Raw genomic sequence first — 15,403 nt, 5'->3', positions numbered from 1 at the left:
GAGTGCCCAGCACACTTCAGGAGGGTAATTGCAGCAGTTTGTCCACACAGGAAAGCTAATCCCAATTGATGGAACGAGGGAGCATAAAGTGGGCTCATTAAAAGCCACATGAACTCTGACTATGGACACTCTTATTCACTATTCATATGTCCGTAATTCACTTTATGAATTCATTCCCAAAATAAACAAAACATGAATTATGGCCCTGGAAACCAAAATAAATGTGTTTACACAAAGATTTAATGCAATTTAATGAAACCATTCTAAGAGCTTATTTAAACACATTTCCCCAAGTGCCTCAGACTAGACTAGCCCTCAGAAGAAGCGTTTGCCTATTCATTCATCTCAGTTAAATTTCACAGACATTAGATGAATTTCAGCAAGAGGCTTCCAACCTCTTCTGGAGATTGAATATGCAGGAACTGACTCCTTGAGGGAGGAGGCTGCTTGTCGACAGCCCCAAGAACAGCTTCATGGCCCATTTCTTTTAGTTCAAAAATCTGGCTTCACTGCATTTCTTTTTAGCAACATTATCACATCAAAGATTTCCTCTGCTTTAAAGAAAGTCCCTCAGCTCTGCCTGAAACTCTTGGAAAGCCCTCTGTAGGGGAAGAAAGACAGGTAGCAAGCTGATTAATTGCAAGCATTGGGATAAGCTCAGAAACAGGCAACAAGGAGGAGAAGTCTACCTGGAAAGTGCGTCTCTTTATGACCGGAGGTGGAGCCAGCCGCACTGAATTGAGGAGAGGCAGCAGCTGAAGAAGATCAAACCAGGAGGTCGCAGGGCAAAGGAGGCCATTAGGACACCGAGAGTCAGAGAGCAGCAGGGGAGAGACCAGAGAAGAGTGGAACAGAGAGATTGCCATGAAATCGAAGCCCGGCGGGAGAGCGGCGCGGGGCAGGTTCCTGCTGGCACACCTCTGAGTGCTCCGTGCTGCCCGGGGCACCCAGCAGGGGCCAGCCTGGCAGGTGTGGGGTGCCCACCCACCATCCCAGTGCCTCACTGCGCAGAGCTTTCACAGCCCCCTCTGCTCCGAAACACAACCTAGCCAGGGGATTTCTGACTCAGCTCTGCTGATCTCCTTAGGAAGGGCTCACTGCAAGACATCCCTCGCTGGCTCTGCTAGGATGTCCAGTGATGGGACTGCTTCTCTTAACTTATCATCATCACCATCAGATTTGGGGCATCTATCAGAATTATAATTTTCTCCAAATTTTCAAGTGCAGTTTTTTAGCTCTCTTACAGGAAACCCGCTGTATCTGTAATATACCGATATTGTATCTCCATGCCTAACCCTTCCTCCAGGTGTGGAAGGGAGCGGAGAAAGGCTAGCTGGGGTCAGCACAGAGGTCCTGGCCTGCTTCACTTAACTTGGCAGACACAACCACCACAGCCAAGGGACAAGATCAGGCCTTGGAGCTGGACATCTAAGCAGGGCATTGCCCTGGCAGCCTGAGCTTTGTTTTTCCTTGCTCAACAGTATCATCACCTTCTGACTGCTTATAGCCAGGAATGCTGCCTTAGGGCACAAAGCTGACCCGGACACGCAGAAATCAAATGCACTAAAGCTCAGGAGCATTTGTTCATCCTTTTGCCGTATCCAGTTTCCACTTGCACGCACGCTGCTGTCACCCTGGCACCCACCATGTCGGCTCCAGGCCCAGGAATGCTGCTCTGGCCTGATCCACTTTCCTGTTCCTATCAGTTTTCCATTGAAGCTGCTCTTGATTTACACAGGGAGAGGTGAGAGAACTTTTCTGTGCTTGGGCACAAAAAGGTGCCCATATGTGACATTTCCCCACGTGAGCTGCGCACTCAGATCCCAGAGGTGTGCCACAGGTGTCCCACCACAGAAACCATTCACTTCCAAGGAGCACATTTTATCCCCTTTAAACATTGTACTTCATGTGTGCGGTGAAAGCAAGGACCCAGTTCTGTTGCAAAGAGAAGAGGTAACCCAATTTTGCAGCATCATGACCAGATGGTTGTGTTCAAATGCACTGATCCAGACAGCCACAAGCTATCACTCCAAAAGCAGCGCTGCTGGAAATTCAGCTGGGCTGATTTTACCCAAAGGCAAACCTCCCCTTTCCAAAAGACAGTGCAGGAGGCCCCTTAGCTCAGGAGAGCCAGCTAAGCTGGCTTTGCCTGGCTGCTTAAGTGCTGAAGGGCACCTGAAATATCACACAGCTTACAGGGAAACTGAAGGAGGATGCTGGAAAGGATAAGGAGGAAAATGGAGAGAACCAGTCCTGAAAACAGGCAAGACAAGACCCTGCAATGGACTGAGGAGAGAAGAAATCTGAAGGCACTTCCACCCAGCTCCTGCCCTGCCCTCTCTGTGTTCCAATGGGAAGTTTCCTCAGAAAGCAGCGTGCAATATTGGATCTGCACCCTCGAGCCTTTGCATCAGAACTGGGTCCCCTCAGAGCACCACCCACAAACCTTCAGCGTGAGGATCTGGTTAGAGCGCAGGGCTGCAAGTGTGGTACTTAGGTACTCCTGGGGAACAGGGAACACACACGAGACAAACGGGGTCAGTGAGACAAACAGCATTTCTGAGCAGCATGGCTGGTCCCCCCGTTCCCCTGACTGGCACTGGGCAGCATTTCAGGGGCCCTCTCACCCTGAATGGGCAGCACCAATGCATGGGCTCATCCCTCACAGCAGTGCAGGCCACACAGACTCATACAGACAAAAAAATAGGAAACTACAAGAGCCAAGGCACATATCCTAACCTTGTATTTCCTTCCTAAGAAAACAAATATGAAACAAAACTGAAACAGCATCCCCGGTTTGTCAGGATGCTGGTTTTCATTTCCTCACCCAGAACATCTGACAAAGAGCCTTATCAAACACAAAAGCAAGAATAAATTGCAATTCGGTCAGCAGTGTCACATTTTTGCAACAAGACCCATCCTAATTTTCATTCAGGGAGGAAGAAAGAGAACTGCACCTCTGCTGGCTGGTCTGTGCCTCTGGCTCCCTGAACTTGCAGTTCAGGACAGCCCATCCTTGAGTTGATCTGAGGACAGTCACCCTTGCTGTGAGCGTGTCTCAGCCGTGAACAACTCATGGGCTTTTTATAATGCTGAGCTTGGTGCCTCATGAGACCAAAAGTATCTCCACGAGAGGCAAGGAAATGCTGGTAGGATGTGAGGCTTTGCACCCACCCTTTTCCTGCTGTCACAGCCCTGCAGCTCACCAGCCACCCCCACAACCCTGACCCACCAAACCAGTGTGCCTCTGCCCCCAGGCCTGAGCCCAGGCTACTTCCAGGGATGCACCAGCTCCCTTCCCAGTGCTGCTCTGGGTCCTGCCACTGCTTTTCACCTTGAGCACTGGGGACAGTCAGAGCCAAGGGCTGTAACAGGAACTTAGGACACTGCTCGGGTGACCAGTGCTGTTGGCTTCTTTTTAACATAACAATCTAGTGAGCCGGCTCACTAAATAAACACAGCTGAGCGGCTGTTATTGCACGGGGACTGGCACTTCCCCACAGCCCCCTTCTCCCTGCTGCCAGCCCAGCTCACTCTCCAGTGCTCTGCTGCTCCAGCCCCGCTCCCTCCGGGCCAGGGACCAGAGCCCAGCTGATTATCCAGAGGCACATCAAAAATAAACAGAAAGCTCTTAAGCTTGTCTCCCTGTACACCCAGATTACAAATTCCAGCCACTTCATATGATGTTGTTCCAATGCATTTCCAGTGGATTTTCAGCACTCTGGCTGTTTTTAGAACTGGTTAAATCCCCTCCAAACCCCATGATGTTCTCTCTCCACTCTTGGCTGCAGCACATGCTGGCCAGGCCAAGAAGAAGGGGCAGGTGGGGCAACATCCTGGCTTTCATAGACAGTTGCTGGCATCAACCCTCCTGCTCAGCCTCTTCCTTGCAGGGAGAAAGTCCATCAGGCTTGGGGAGCAACTCACGGGGGACCTGACAGAGCACCATGGCCAGGCAGAGCAGGCTTACCCTCAGGCAGGGAGACAACCCTTCCCCTTGTCTCTGTGCAGGGATGACACCAGCATGAGGGAGAAGAGGGAGGAATGATGATTTTCCCCCAGGTTTCAAGCCCCACACTGCTCCAGGCCACACAACCAGAGCAGAGGCTGTGGAAGCACCACGGAGCCCGTGCAGCAGCTCAAGGCAGGAGTGGGTGACCTCTGCTCCTCCAGAACCCCCAGGTTTCACCGGGTTTTGGGCTCAGGACATGGACCCTCCCCTCTCCAGCACAAAGCACAGCAGGGTCTCCAGGAAGCAGAACTGACTGCAGCTATCCAGGGGTCAGCTCTGCTGGGCAGGAACAGACCGGAGAACCAACATCCCTCCTGGAAAACCTTATCTGCTGCTTTTCTGCGAAACACATCAATCAGCCGAGCACTGCCCCGGGGGCCCAGATGACGCATCTTGTTAATGGAACGATCTCTACCTCCAACAAAAAGCCATTCAAACGAAGGAGGATTAACATGCAGGAAGGCACGGGACAGAGGATAATAACGCTAATGACTTACCCTGTGCGGGTACTCTGCACACTGACCCTGTGAAAGAAGGGGATTAAAAAGGAAAGAGTTTAAACCACAAACACAGGCGACCAAAATAGGCACGCAGGGTCAGCCCCAGAAGGTGTAAATCATTGTGACTCTATCAAACTCAGTGCAGCTCTGGCAATTTGCACCCGATAAGCACCCTGCCTCCTGTCCCCATCCCCTGAGCCCTCTGCTCTTAGTACTCCTCACTCAGTCAGATCAAGCAGCACCAAGTCCACCACGTCCCTTCCTCTCTTTTAACAAGGCCCCCACTGAAATTACCTTCTCTCCTTTTTGTCCTGGGGGTCCCTGTAAGAGAAAAGTGATCCAAAAAGGCCTCAGTAAATGAAGGAGTTCAGTGAATGCAAGGGATTAGGGGGAGAGATGGGATAGGGATGGGATACTTACAGGTTGTCCCCTGGGACCTGCAGCACCCTTTAAAGAAACACAGAATTTAACACGGGATGATTTTCCATTTACAGTGACAAAAAAACAGTGTATGGAGTAGGTGAAAAACTAAGCTCTTAAAAACAATTGTGAAGAAAATTCCCAAGAGAGATCCGGGTTCCCTTTGTTACTCTGGAGGAGTGAAAAATGCACACATGCTCTGGCTGCACCAGGGGGGGAAATATTAAAAGGAGAGGGGGAAAGAACCATGAGGAAAACACACCCTTATTGTTCCCAGGACCTCAGCTGACTGGGTCTCCTCGGCCACGCTCTGGGATGGAACCAGAAGCAGCCAGGACTGAAGCCTGAGCTGGGATTGTGCAACAGGGGAGTGGGGAGGGGGACCTTCAACATGTGCTTGCCAGAGGGCTATGCTGACACTCAGGCTCAAAAACAGAATTACAGAATTAGCAGAAGAAAACATTCGACACTTTAGTGAGTGAAGGTGACTACAGAGCCTCTCTCTTGACAGACTCATGTTTGGGATTTCATCATCAGAGATGTCAAGAGGAACAAGACAGCATTTGGGCTTCCATGAAGTGCAGTCTAAGTTTATCATTTTCAACCAAAAGCATTTTAGTATGATGCACATATGAAACAGAGCTTCAAGAGGGTGAGGGGAGGGGGGGTGGTGTGGGAACCACATTTAATACAAAAAGTATGCTTTTTTTGGTTGTTGTTAGATAAGTTGAAAGCTGCCAGATGGGTTTTCAGAAATCTTTCCATCAACTTTTACTTGTCCTATGAGGCCAACCACGAAAAATGTCAGCTCCCAGAATATATTTAAAGAACATAATTGCTAAGTGCAAGGAAAACACATCCCATGCGTAACTAGAGAGTTGCTGCTGTGACATGAAGAATGTGCTAGCCATAATGCAAAAATTACAGACATGCATCCCAGCACTGCTATTATGAAGTTACAGAATTAGGGATGCAGCTAGTGCATCAGCTGAGGTAAGATTGCTACCCTGCCCCTGAGCTTGTTTCCAGCTGAGGCACAACATAATTGCAAACCAACCCATAACCCACAGACAAACATATGGATTTTTACCATCTCTCCCTTCTGTCCAGGATGCCCCTGCAAAAGAAAGGAAATACACATCAGCTTTGGCCACTGCAGACTCTAGATGATGCTGATTTAACAGCTTCTGCTGAGTGAAGTGTGTGTCCCCACAGCAGTGCAAGAAAGGTGCTGCCACATCTCTCTTGGGGGTGAAGTTGCTCATGGCAAGAACAGGAAATCAGAAGCCAGAGGTACGTGCTACCAGCTCCTTCTCCACTACAGGACTGGAGGAGTGTGGTGGGGAACCTGGCTACATGGCTGCTACGTGGATATGGGTTTCATGCCCACTGGGTTCATGGAGGAGTAGCTCCTTTGTGCCCAGCTCTGAAGGATGGGAAGAATTTGGGTTTCTACTGCAAATCTCTAAGGACAGCATGGAGGTCTCGCAGAGTCTTTAGGATCCTTCCCTCCTCTACTGCAGCTCTTTTTGCCTGGGAGCAGAGAGCAGGAAGCTGTTGGCTAAGGCAGAGGGCTGGTACCTCAGGGATCTGCTTTGCCTGTCTGATTCTGGGTGGGAGTGCCTGCTAAGGCTTTCCCTGCAGCAGCCAGGCTGCTGCACTTGTGAACTGCTATTTTATAGATTTACCTAGAAAGGAAGAGGCCATACTCTGCCTTCCTTCATCTCCTGACTCCTGCATCTCCCCCAAGGCATCTGTGGCATCCTCCTGCCTGCCAACCTCCTAATTTTCTTTTAATCCATGCATGTGCATGACACTGTCCCTGAAACACGTGGTGTGACACAGAGGCTGGGGCCCAGCAGGAGGCAGGGCAGAATCCTGCAGAGTTCTTCACTTACCGGTTTGCCGTCCAAGCCAATAGGGCCCTGAAATACAAGAGGAAAAAATGATGAGAAATGCTTTCCCCATGGAGTCTGTCCATCTTGTCCACCTGCCCCAGGAAGCACTATGTGCCACAAGACTGCAGGGCTGGGGTGACGTGAGGTGACTCCCTGCCCTCCTGTCCAGTCCTGGCCCACTGAGAACCAGCCCAGATTTCAAACTGCCTCAGCAGGGACCTGCTCACTGTCAGCACATTTCAGCAGCAATGCTGGACACAGGAACAGAAGCAAGGAAGGACTCATAGGCAATTTGCAAAAAAAAAAATCTCAGAATTTAAAATTTGACGGTGTTCAGTAAACTAGCTGAATATCAGTAGTTTTCCCAAGACTTTGATTTAAAAGGGCACCCACCTTTGGGGGAAGGGTTTTTTGCAAATGACAGAATAATAGAAGTGTCTCAGGGAAGAGGTGACATACAGCTCAGCACATGCTGAAGGTACTGTTTGATGAGAAACAGGCTCCACAGCGCTGTCCCACCCAGCACTTTCTCATGAGCTGGGCCGATTTGTTTTCTGCTCCTCCGAAAGCCAAAGACCACAAGGGCCTGGAGAGATCTGCTTCTCCTCAGCCCAGGGGCAGCTCTCACCCCCCTGTCACAAGGGGCAGAGCCGTGGAGCCCGGGCAGACAGCGGGAGGCTGCCAATTGCTCCCATTTTCCAGGCGTGAGAGTCCCCCCTGCAGACCTGCTCTGGCACGTCCAGTGTCCTGGAGCAGCAGCTGAGCTGCCTGGCAGGAGCAGGGGTGTGGGGGGTGTTAGTGTTTGCCTCAGGCTTCCTAGCTGTCCAGGATAAATGCATATGGATAAATAGCATCTGTTGGAGCTCTTCAGCAGCCTCAGCACTTCACAGAGTGCTGCCAGCAACTGTAGGATTGAAATGAAATTTGCTTTGTCCTCTCCTGGGCATTATCTCTGTTCCCCTGCAACTGTGCTGGAGAAGAATTCCCCCTCATGTCCTTTCCCTTTGGCATGACCAGGGTGTTCAGCCTAGCACAGTCCCCAGCTGACCCTCAGCAGGCAAGGCCATTTTTGGAGCCCAGGCACTTGCTGCTATTGGAATATCATCTAAAAGCTCAATTAAAGTTGGAATTTCCCCTACCTAGGGGTTGTTTTCTTTGTTTGGGATAGGGGTATTTCTTAGGATGATTTTCTTTTACTGGCTTTAGCTATGTTATTTTAACACTTGGGGATTTTTTAAAATTAATTTCCTTTCAGAGTTGTGTGGCTTGATTTGGTAGGGTTTTTTTCCTCCCTAAGTATCGTTTAAAAGAAGAAAAAAAAAGTAGCAGAAAAACAAATGAAGAAAAAATTGCTTTTTCCAGTGATATCAGATCAGGTCATTGGTTTCAGGAAGAAATGATGAGATACAGCAAGCACTTATGAGGCTTCCTAGTAGTATCACACATCCGTACCTCATAAATTCAGAGTTACACTTACCGGGAATCCAGGAAAACCTCTTGTTCCAGGCTGTCCCTGGGAAGGATGAAACAGAGACAGCAGTTTAGAGGAACTGAAGTGAATTTTGATGGATCCTAAGTCCTCTCTACAGAGCCTTTCCTCCAGCTTCTGACCAATTATCCTTCAACTCTCTGAAGAGATACCCAATTCCCCTCCAAGGGGAAAGTGTCTTGGGAAGGAGGGGAAATCTCTCATCCCCTCTCCAATTTGTACAGGGCCAAGAAAATGCTGGAGCAGCTCCAGTTTGGATTGCAGGCAGTTTCCTTGAAGTCTCTACATTAATTAGATGGGTGTCCCTAGCCCATATGTTAGGCTTTTGGAGTATATTCCAGAGGCTGAGCTCATTTTATGGCAGTTCTTGCTGCCATAAACCTGAGATGTTTAATGCAGGGTGCTGTTCTGTGCAAGACAAGCCTTGCAGGTCACTGATGTCTAAATACAACCATCCCTCTCCTCCTCCACTCCTCATCTTATATCCCAGCTCATTCATTTTCCTCAGAAATAATTCTGGAGATGATTTTTTTCTCTCTTTTTTTTTTAATTTTTATTTTTATCCTCTGAGAGCTAAGACAAAAAGGAGAGTTAGGCTGTGTGATGAGAGGAACATGAGCACCACCACTTTTCCCCCTGCCCTTCCTGGTTAGCTAGCTATGGCTACCAGGTTGGGATCAGGTCCAGCAAATACTGGCTTGGGATGTGTTTGGCAGCTTCTTCATGCCCTACTTAAGAACACCAAAAAAGGAGAAAATGTCCTGGCTGTTAATTTTTCGTAGTTCTTCAGTTTTTGGAGCATGTGACATCCCAGGTCACAGTTACCATAGCTTTGTTGGTGAAGATACCACTTCACTTAAGGATTTTTCAAACTGTTTTCCAAAAAAAAAAAAAAAAAGGTCAGGAAGCATATGGTCCATCTGGCCAGACTTCAGCAGATCTTGAAGCACTCTCATGTAGACAGAAACAGTCGGATGAGGTAAATCCTGTGCCACGCTCATCAGCTGACCACTGTGGCATCCTGCCTACCCTGAAAGCTGGGCTATGATGCCAAAATGCCCAGTTTCTTTATGTGTTCTCTCATTTTGGGGGAAAAAAATGCTTTCTTCAGCAATTTGAGCTACCATGACTGGACTACTGGAGCCCCACAGGAGTTTCCTAGGGTAGAGCTAGGCATAAACAGACTGCATCTCTGCCTTAACTAGAGTGATCCCATGTGGTGCTGAGGGAAGGGAAGAGGGAGGAGGAGATGGGGCTCCTGGGCTGTGAGGCTGAGGTTTGGCACAGTGAAGCAATAAATAATCCTTTGGGAAACCTCAGAGTTGCACTGATAGGGAAAACCTTCACCTTCAGGTAACATCTCCAGCCACCCTCTGTCTGCAGAGACTCGGTGAGGGTTTACCCCTGCAGAGGATTGCCCCAAAGAGCCTCTTTGCAGGGTTTGAGGGATGCCCCCACCACAAAAATCCCTCACACTGCACTGAAGGGTTCTGGTTTTCGACGCAATGCCAGCAGGACTTAATCACATTTGCACTATTTCTTTAGTTCTGCAAAGTTGAACTTGGTCAGCTTTGCTTTGCAAGACACACACAAAACCACCTGGCCCTGTTGGCCAGTGACCAGGAGGGAAGATAGGCTATAAATTAAAGGATCTGTCCACCGCTGGCTTCTGAAAAGGCAAGAAGCAAGAAGAGCCCAGCCAGAATTCTGGTTCCCTGCTGGACACCTCCCTGACAAAAAGTGCTAAAAAAAGAATTAGGGAGAAAACCTGGAAATGGTGCAATTTGGCTTCCTCTGTAGACTACAGACTGCTGCTTCTTTCTCCTTGGAGGACAGCAGAATGATTTGCACGGTATCACGCCAAGACAACAGTTCAGCAGCGAGTGATTCCAAGAGACTGTTTTTGTTGGGTGGCTGGTTTTCCTTGTCTCCTTTTTAAAATGTTGATTGTATGAAGTATGTAATCCTGGGAGCTGCCAAATCATGGAGACCGTCTGTTTCTGCCACTATCGGTGCTCTGTCCCTCTCTGGCCAGGAGCTAAGCAGCTCAGGCAAAAACTTTAACCTCCAAACAAAAATCTGGAAACTATTTGTCATCCCACATCTTTCCGAGTGGCCCCTTGGCCAGGGTTTCCGTGTTTGTCTTCAGTGCTCAGCCATCCCTTTGACCTATCACCAGCTCCCCAGGAAACTGGATCATCTTCACAGTAGGCTTTGCACGGGGAAAGTGTGGATTTGGGCTGGTCTTGGCACCTCAGGGCTTTGATTGGTGTAGTTTGCAAAACCCCATTTCAGATACTATTTGCCATCTAATTTTTCTGCTGCTTTAAAGACGCAACGTGTTCTGCACCTTCCCAAACAGCAGCAAAGGCAGCAGCACCAAAGCAGACAACATTGTCCTGCAGCCCAGGCACTTCAAGAAAACTGTCTCCTTTGCAGGACCTACATGGACAGGACCTGATGGCTTTTTTCTCTGATTACTATAATTACTCTGTTCAGAAGGCTGAGAGCCAGAGCTTGTGAGAAACAGCAAAAGCAACGGGGCGCTTACCCTCCAAAATCTGCTGTTTGTGGAGCAGGGTGGTCTTGTTCAGAGCTTGGCTTGAGAGACTTGCCAGCCCCTCTTCCTTGCCTGGACACGTGGCCAAGGACCATCTGCTAGGCATAAAACACTTGGGGAGACCCATTTGGGTCCCGGGCTTTGGTTCTGCCGCTTCTCAAACTCCAGCATCCCCGGCAGGTGGGCCTGGGGACCAGCAAAGCTGGTTTTTATTAGAAACACTTGTCATGGGGCTTTTGGGAAGTTAATTGGAAAGCCAGATGTAGCCAAGTGTTCGCACTGCCTGGGTCTCTCTCACTTGACCTCGGCTGTGAAACAAAGGCTGCCAGCAGGCCATCCTCTCTGCAGGTCAAGGACGGTGCTCTTCACAGGTTAATCAAAATCGGAAGTGCCCACTGGGAGGGAGAGAATTGAATCTCCAGGTCTTTTTTCATGGAAATCTCCGGTGGAGGCTGTGCAGGGATGGAGTGGAGAGGTCTGGCTGCACCCGCACAAAAGCAGAGGCTTGATGGCTGAGCCACAGTGCAAGAAGCATCCAGCATTTAGGGCACGTAAACACTCCAACCCTTCATCTTGGCTGACTTGTTGCACCTTGTAGAGACACTTTTACTGGAAGAGGGTGCAAAATCCTACCTTTTCTCAGCCAGAGAAGTGGTAACCATGCTAACAAAGAGCTTCCAAGACTTTGGGTACGTGACTAAGACCTCTGAACTACTCTGTGTCTTTGTGAGCTCCCCAGTCACTGGCTTAGCTCTGATCCTGCTCCTAGTAAAATCAGGGGGCTTATTCCCTGCTGATTAAACCAAAGGCTGAAATTAGCTAGGCAAAGGGCAAATTTTCTCCAGAAGTAATAGCAGTCCTGTTGCACAAAGGAAATACGCTTCTTCCTTTTAAATGCAGGACTCTGCCCTTCCTTGCCAAGGGAAGGCTTCCTTATTTGTTCTGGAATATGAGCTATAATTTCATTATATATAGTATATAATAGCAGTATAAAACCAAGGCTGGTTCAGCATGGGAACCACATTATACAGGGCTTTTGCTCTTTCCAGATGATGCTGAGTCTTCATGCCCCTCCTAAGCCTTTCCCAGTAACTAGCCCACATCCTGCATCAGACAAAAATAGAGAGAAAAGCCACTTACGGGTGGACCACGGGGCCCAATGATGGACATGCCAGCTTCTCCTGGAGCACCCTGCAGAGAGACAAAGCAGAGGAAAAGGGGTGAGAATAGGAGAGGAAAACACAATGATATTCCTGTCAAGACTGAGGGTAAATGAGGATGCCTTAGGTGTGAGATCTTCAGGGCTTATGGAGCAGCTGCTGTTCTGGCCTCCCCCAGCTCCTGCCTGACACTTGGGGAAAAAAGATGTCCTTGAGAGCTGCTCAGATGTGCCAGAAAATGGAAGCTGCACAGCACGGAGAAGTATAAACACATAAAACACTTTCTGGCAAAACAGATGTTCTGCCCCATTGCAAGTGTGAAAGATGGCCTGAAACCTTTTCTGTTTCCTTCCTGCGAGTTCCAGGAGGGTTGTGTCCTGCAGAAGAAAGACAAAGAGGGATGTGCTGGGCTCCAGGGAAATGGGAGCTGCAGGCAGCCTATTTGATTGCCTCCAGGAATGCCTCACTTGCATACTTCTCAAACTCAGTTGAGATGTGGATGAAAACAAAGCAAAGTGCTTGCTGGAAAAGGAAATAGCTGCCTCTCCAACTCCTAGCCACCCACAGTGTGTGATGGGCAGGACATGTCACTCTCTTTGGAAGCATGATGTATTCCTGACAGGCAGCTCCAGAAGTGCCCAGGGCTGAGGAGCTTTGGGACAGAGCATCCCACAAACCAAGCAGCCTGCAAGAAAGCAAAGCACTCTGAAAAACAAAGCTAAAGACTTAGGGCTCTCAGGGAGGCCTTTGGGGCAGCAGGGGCAATTAGAAGTGATTTTTTTCCATTTTTGTCTGTATCTATCTGCTGTCCCTTCATGAAAACTGTGGCCAGAAACAAATGCAAGGACATGCAGAGAAAAAAGCAGAATGGCTTTGGGTGGGAAATTCTGGTCTGGTGGATGTTGGTTGGCTCCAATAAGCAAACAGTGAACACAAGGATGAAGAATCTCTATCCTACTTCCCCCTTCCTTGTTGTGTTTTTCTCCCTATTATGAAGAGGAGCAAATGGGTCTGGTATGGTACTGCACAGATGACCTTCCTTGTGAGGTAAATATCCACACCTTTCTTAATTTCTACACATTCAATTATTCCCAAATCCCAAACACCTCAACTTCCCTGCTCTCCCAGGTGGGAGGTACAGCCCTGGGGAAAATATACTAGCACTGAAAAGCCAAACACTTCAAAATGGGCCAGCAGTAGGATCACTTTGTAAACTAGCACTCCTTTGTGGGTACAAATCTCAACTCGCTGCACAGCAAACAGTCTGGGAGATGGTGTCCCACAGACCACCAGCTTTCCTCAGGAGGAAGAGGTCCCACCATGTCAGAAATAGGAGCATGCCATGCCACTTTTACTCCTTGCTCCCACCTGCACCAGGGATCAGGCTAACCTGGGAGATAGAGGGGAGCTGCAGGTTGGACGGGACAAGCAGAGCTGCCAGAGGGGGAGAAAGTCAATGGTTAAAATCCAGGAAGCCTTGAAGGAAGCCCTGCATGTACCCACTGGCTCTTAGGCTGTTAGTAAATTGTCATAAACAAGACACACAGCATCTTTGGAGGCTGACTGGCCTGGAAGGAATTTAGGAAATATACTTGCACTGACACGGAAGATGGGGAAGCCCAGGGGTGTGGAAGCCTGTGGAAGCCCAGGGCATTGGGAATATTTCTCTGTCTGCTTCAGGGTGCCCTGACCCCCAGGGGAGCACTGACTTTGACCCTCATTCATGGAGAAAAAGTTTCCTAGACTTCAAGATAGACCAGAATCCACAAAAGTGTGAAATAGATTCTAGAGAGTAGTGTAGGTGTATCACTTGGTGAGAAATTTAGGTTTTGGGATTTTTAGTATGTTGTGGATGGAAGCAAGATGGAGGGCACAGGGTGCTGTCCTGGGTTTCTTCTTCATGCTTCTTCTTCCTTCTTCATGGGTTTGGGTGGCATTTTGTAATTGGGCTCTTTGGGATCAGTTATTGGGTTAAAAGGGAAAATAATCTAGGTGTCAGTTCTTAATTGGATAGTTTAGTCTTAAAAGACCTTGTAACAAGAGATTGTTGGCCATTTTGTACCTTCTAATGAAAGGTACATTAGAACTCACAGTAGTGAGCCTGTTTTACTGATAAGAAATAATAAACACTTGAGTCTGAACATGAACTACTGTCTCAAGTGCCTTCACTCCAGACTCAAAGAAACCAACAACTGGTACCCCACAGAAGCCCAAAGCTGGCTGCAGTGGCCATGGCTGTGACAGGGAAGCTCGGGCTGGCCCTAGAAGAGGACAGTTTGGGGGTGCTACAGACTACAGGGAGCTGACTCACCTTCTCTCCAGATTGCCCTTTTAGTCCCTGGGTCAGTGGCAGCCGTCACAGCCACATGCAAGAGGGTGCAGGGAAGAGAGAGAGAAAGGAGAGAGAGACAAACACAGGCGTCAGCGGCAGAGGCACGCTCTCCCACCCCACAACCCTGGCTATAGGGCTGGCATGAGCAGGGTGGCCTCAGCTCCTGCCCTGATCCTCTTCCCCATCCTCACCATGGGATGCCTGAGCAAGGAGCAGCTCCAAAATACAGCACTCAGCCAGGCAGGGGATGGCCCCCTTTGCACAGGGCAGAGTTATTTGGAAGGGGCAGCTGCCAGTGGCAAGCAGGGGCGTGTGTTAGGAAACCCAGGGTTAGCAAGCCCAGCTGGCGCACGAGATGGCAACGGGAGACACCCAAACAGGGGGATGCTGAACCAGAGAAGGGCCTGGATAGTACAGCAGGTGAAAGGGAAACACCTCCCCAGCATGTATGTGGCTTGCAGGGCTGGTCACCGTGCTGAGACCAGGGGAACCCCTCAGGTGTGAGGCTCAGGGAGAGTAGTTTTGCTCAAAATGACAAGGATTATCCTGAAAGCCACCCTCCCCCACCCCCAAATCCTGGGGGTTGGAAGAGAATGGGAATGACAAGGCACACAAAAGAGGGTTTGACTTACCGGCCGCCCAGGGATTCCCATCGCACCTTTGTCCCCCTGGCAATTAAGGAAAAATCAGAGAAATCAGAGGGAATTGGTAATTGGCCAAAAGCAAGGTTATAAAACAGCACAACTGAACTAAGCCACAGCAGCAGTTTCACACTGTGGTGCAAGTGTCCAGGGATTTTGAGAGGGAGAAAGTTAAAGAGTAAAACGTGTTTGCGTGTGCCCGAACCCATCTTTAGAATGTGTGAGCCACCAGTTCATTTCCATATATGACAAACCCACACGTCTCACAACAGAAATTACACACAGCAATTTAGGCAGCACAAGGACAGGAGTCTCCAGTCAAACAAAGTACTATCCCTATTTCCAACACTTCATAAAATCCAGGTCCTGGGAACTGGCTTCCTGCAGTGGC

The 15,403-nt window shown here is 49.1% G+C and overlaps 1 protein-coding gene across 2 annotated transcripts in view; it reads right to left on the bottom strand.

The window, feature by feature from the left end:
- The window catches only part of COL13A1 (collagen type XIII alpha 1 chain), a 54,085-nt gene extending 39,052 nt beyond the window's left edge, over nucleotides 1-15,033 (bottom strand). For both annotated transcript variants that reach the window (XM_064429771.1, XM_064429772.1), the window contains exons 1-11: nucleotides 15,004-15,033; nucleotides 14,351-14,377; nucleotides 12,020-12,070; nucleotides 8,308-8,343; nucleotides 6,831-6,857; nucleotides 6,023-6,049; nucleotides 4,933-4,959; nucleotides 4,807-4,833; nucleotides 4,510-4,536; nucleotides 2,447-2,503; nucleotides 690-755 (exon numbers count right to left, since the gene is read on the bottom strand). In XM_064429771.1, coding sequence (XP_064285841.1) covers nucleotides 690-755; nucleotides 2,447-2,503; nucleotides 4,510-4,536; nucleotides 4,807-4,833; nucleotides 4,933-4,959; nucleotides 6,023-6,049; nucleotides 6,831-6,857; nucleotides 8,308-8,343; nucleotides 12,020-12,070; nucleotides 14,351-14,377; nucleotides 15,004-15,024 — 393 coding nt within the window. In that variant the 5' untranslated portion in view covers nucleotides 15,025-15,033. The remainder of the gene's footprint in view (nucleotides 1-689; nucleotides 756-2,446; nucleotides 2,504-4,509; nucleotides 4,537-4,806; nucleotides 4,834-4,932; nucleotides 4,960-6,022; nucleotides 6,050-6,830; nucleotides 6,858-8,307; nucleotides 8,344-12,019; nucleotides 12,071-14,350; nucleotides 14,378-15,003) is intronic.
- Between the last annotated feature and the right edge of the window lie 370 nt (nucleotides 15,034-15,403).

This window comes from Passer domesticus, chromosome 8 (genome assembly GCF_036417665.1).
Source record: "Passer domesticus isolate bPasDom1 chromosome 8, bPasDom1.hap1, whole genome shotgun sequence".
NCBI classification, from domain to species: domain Eukaryota; kingdom Metazoa; phylum Chordata; class Aves; order Passeriformes; family Passeridae; genus Passer; species Passer domesticus.
The sequence above is the reverse complement of the archived record's forward strand: the minus strand, read 5'-3'. Positions and strand labels throughout refer to the sequence as shown.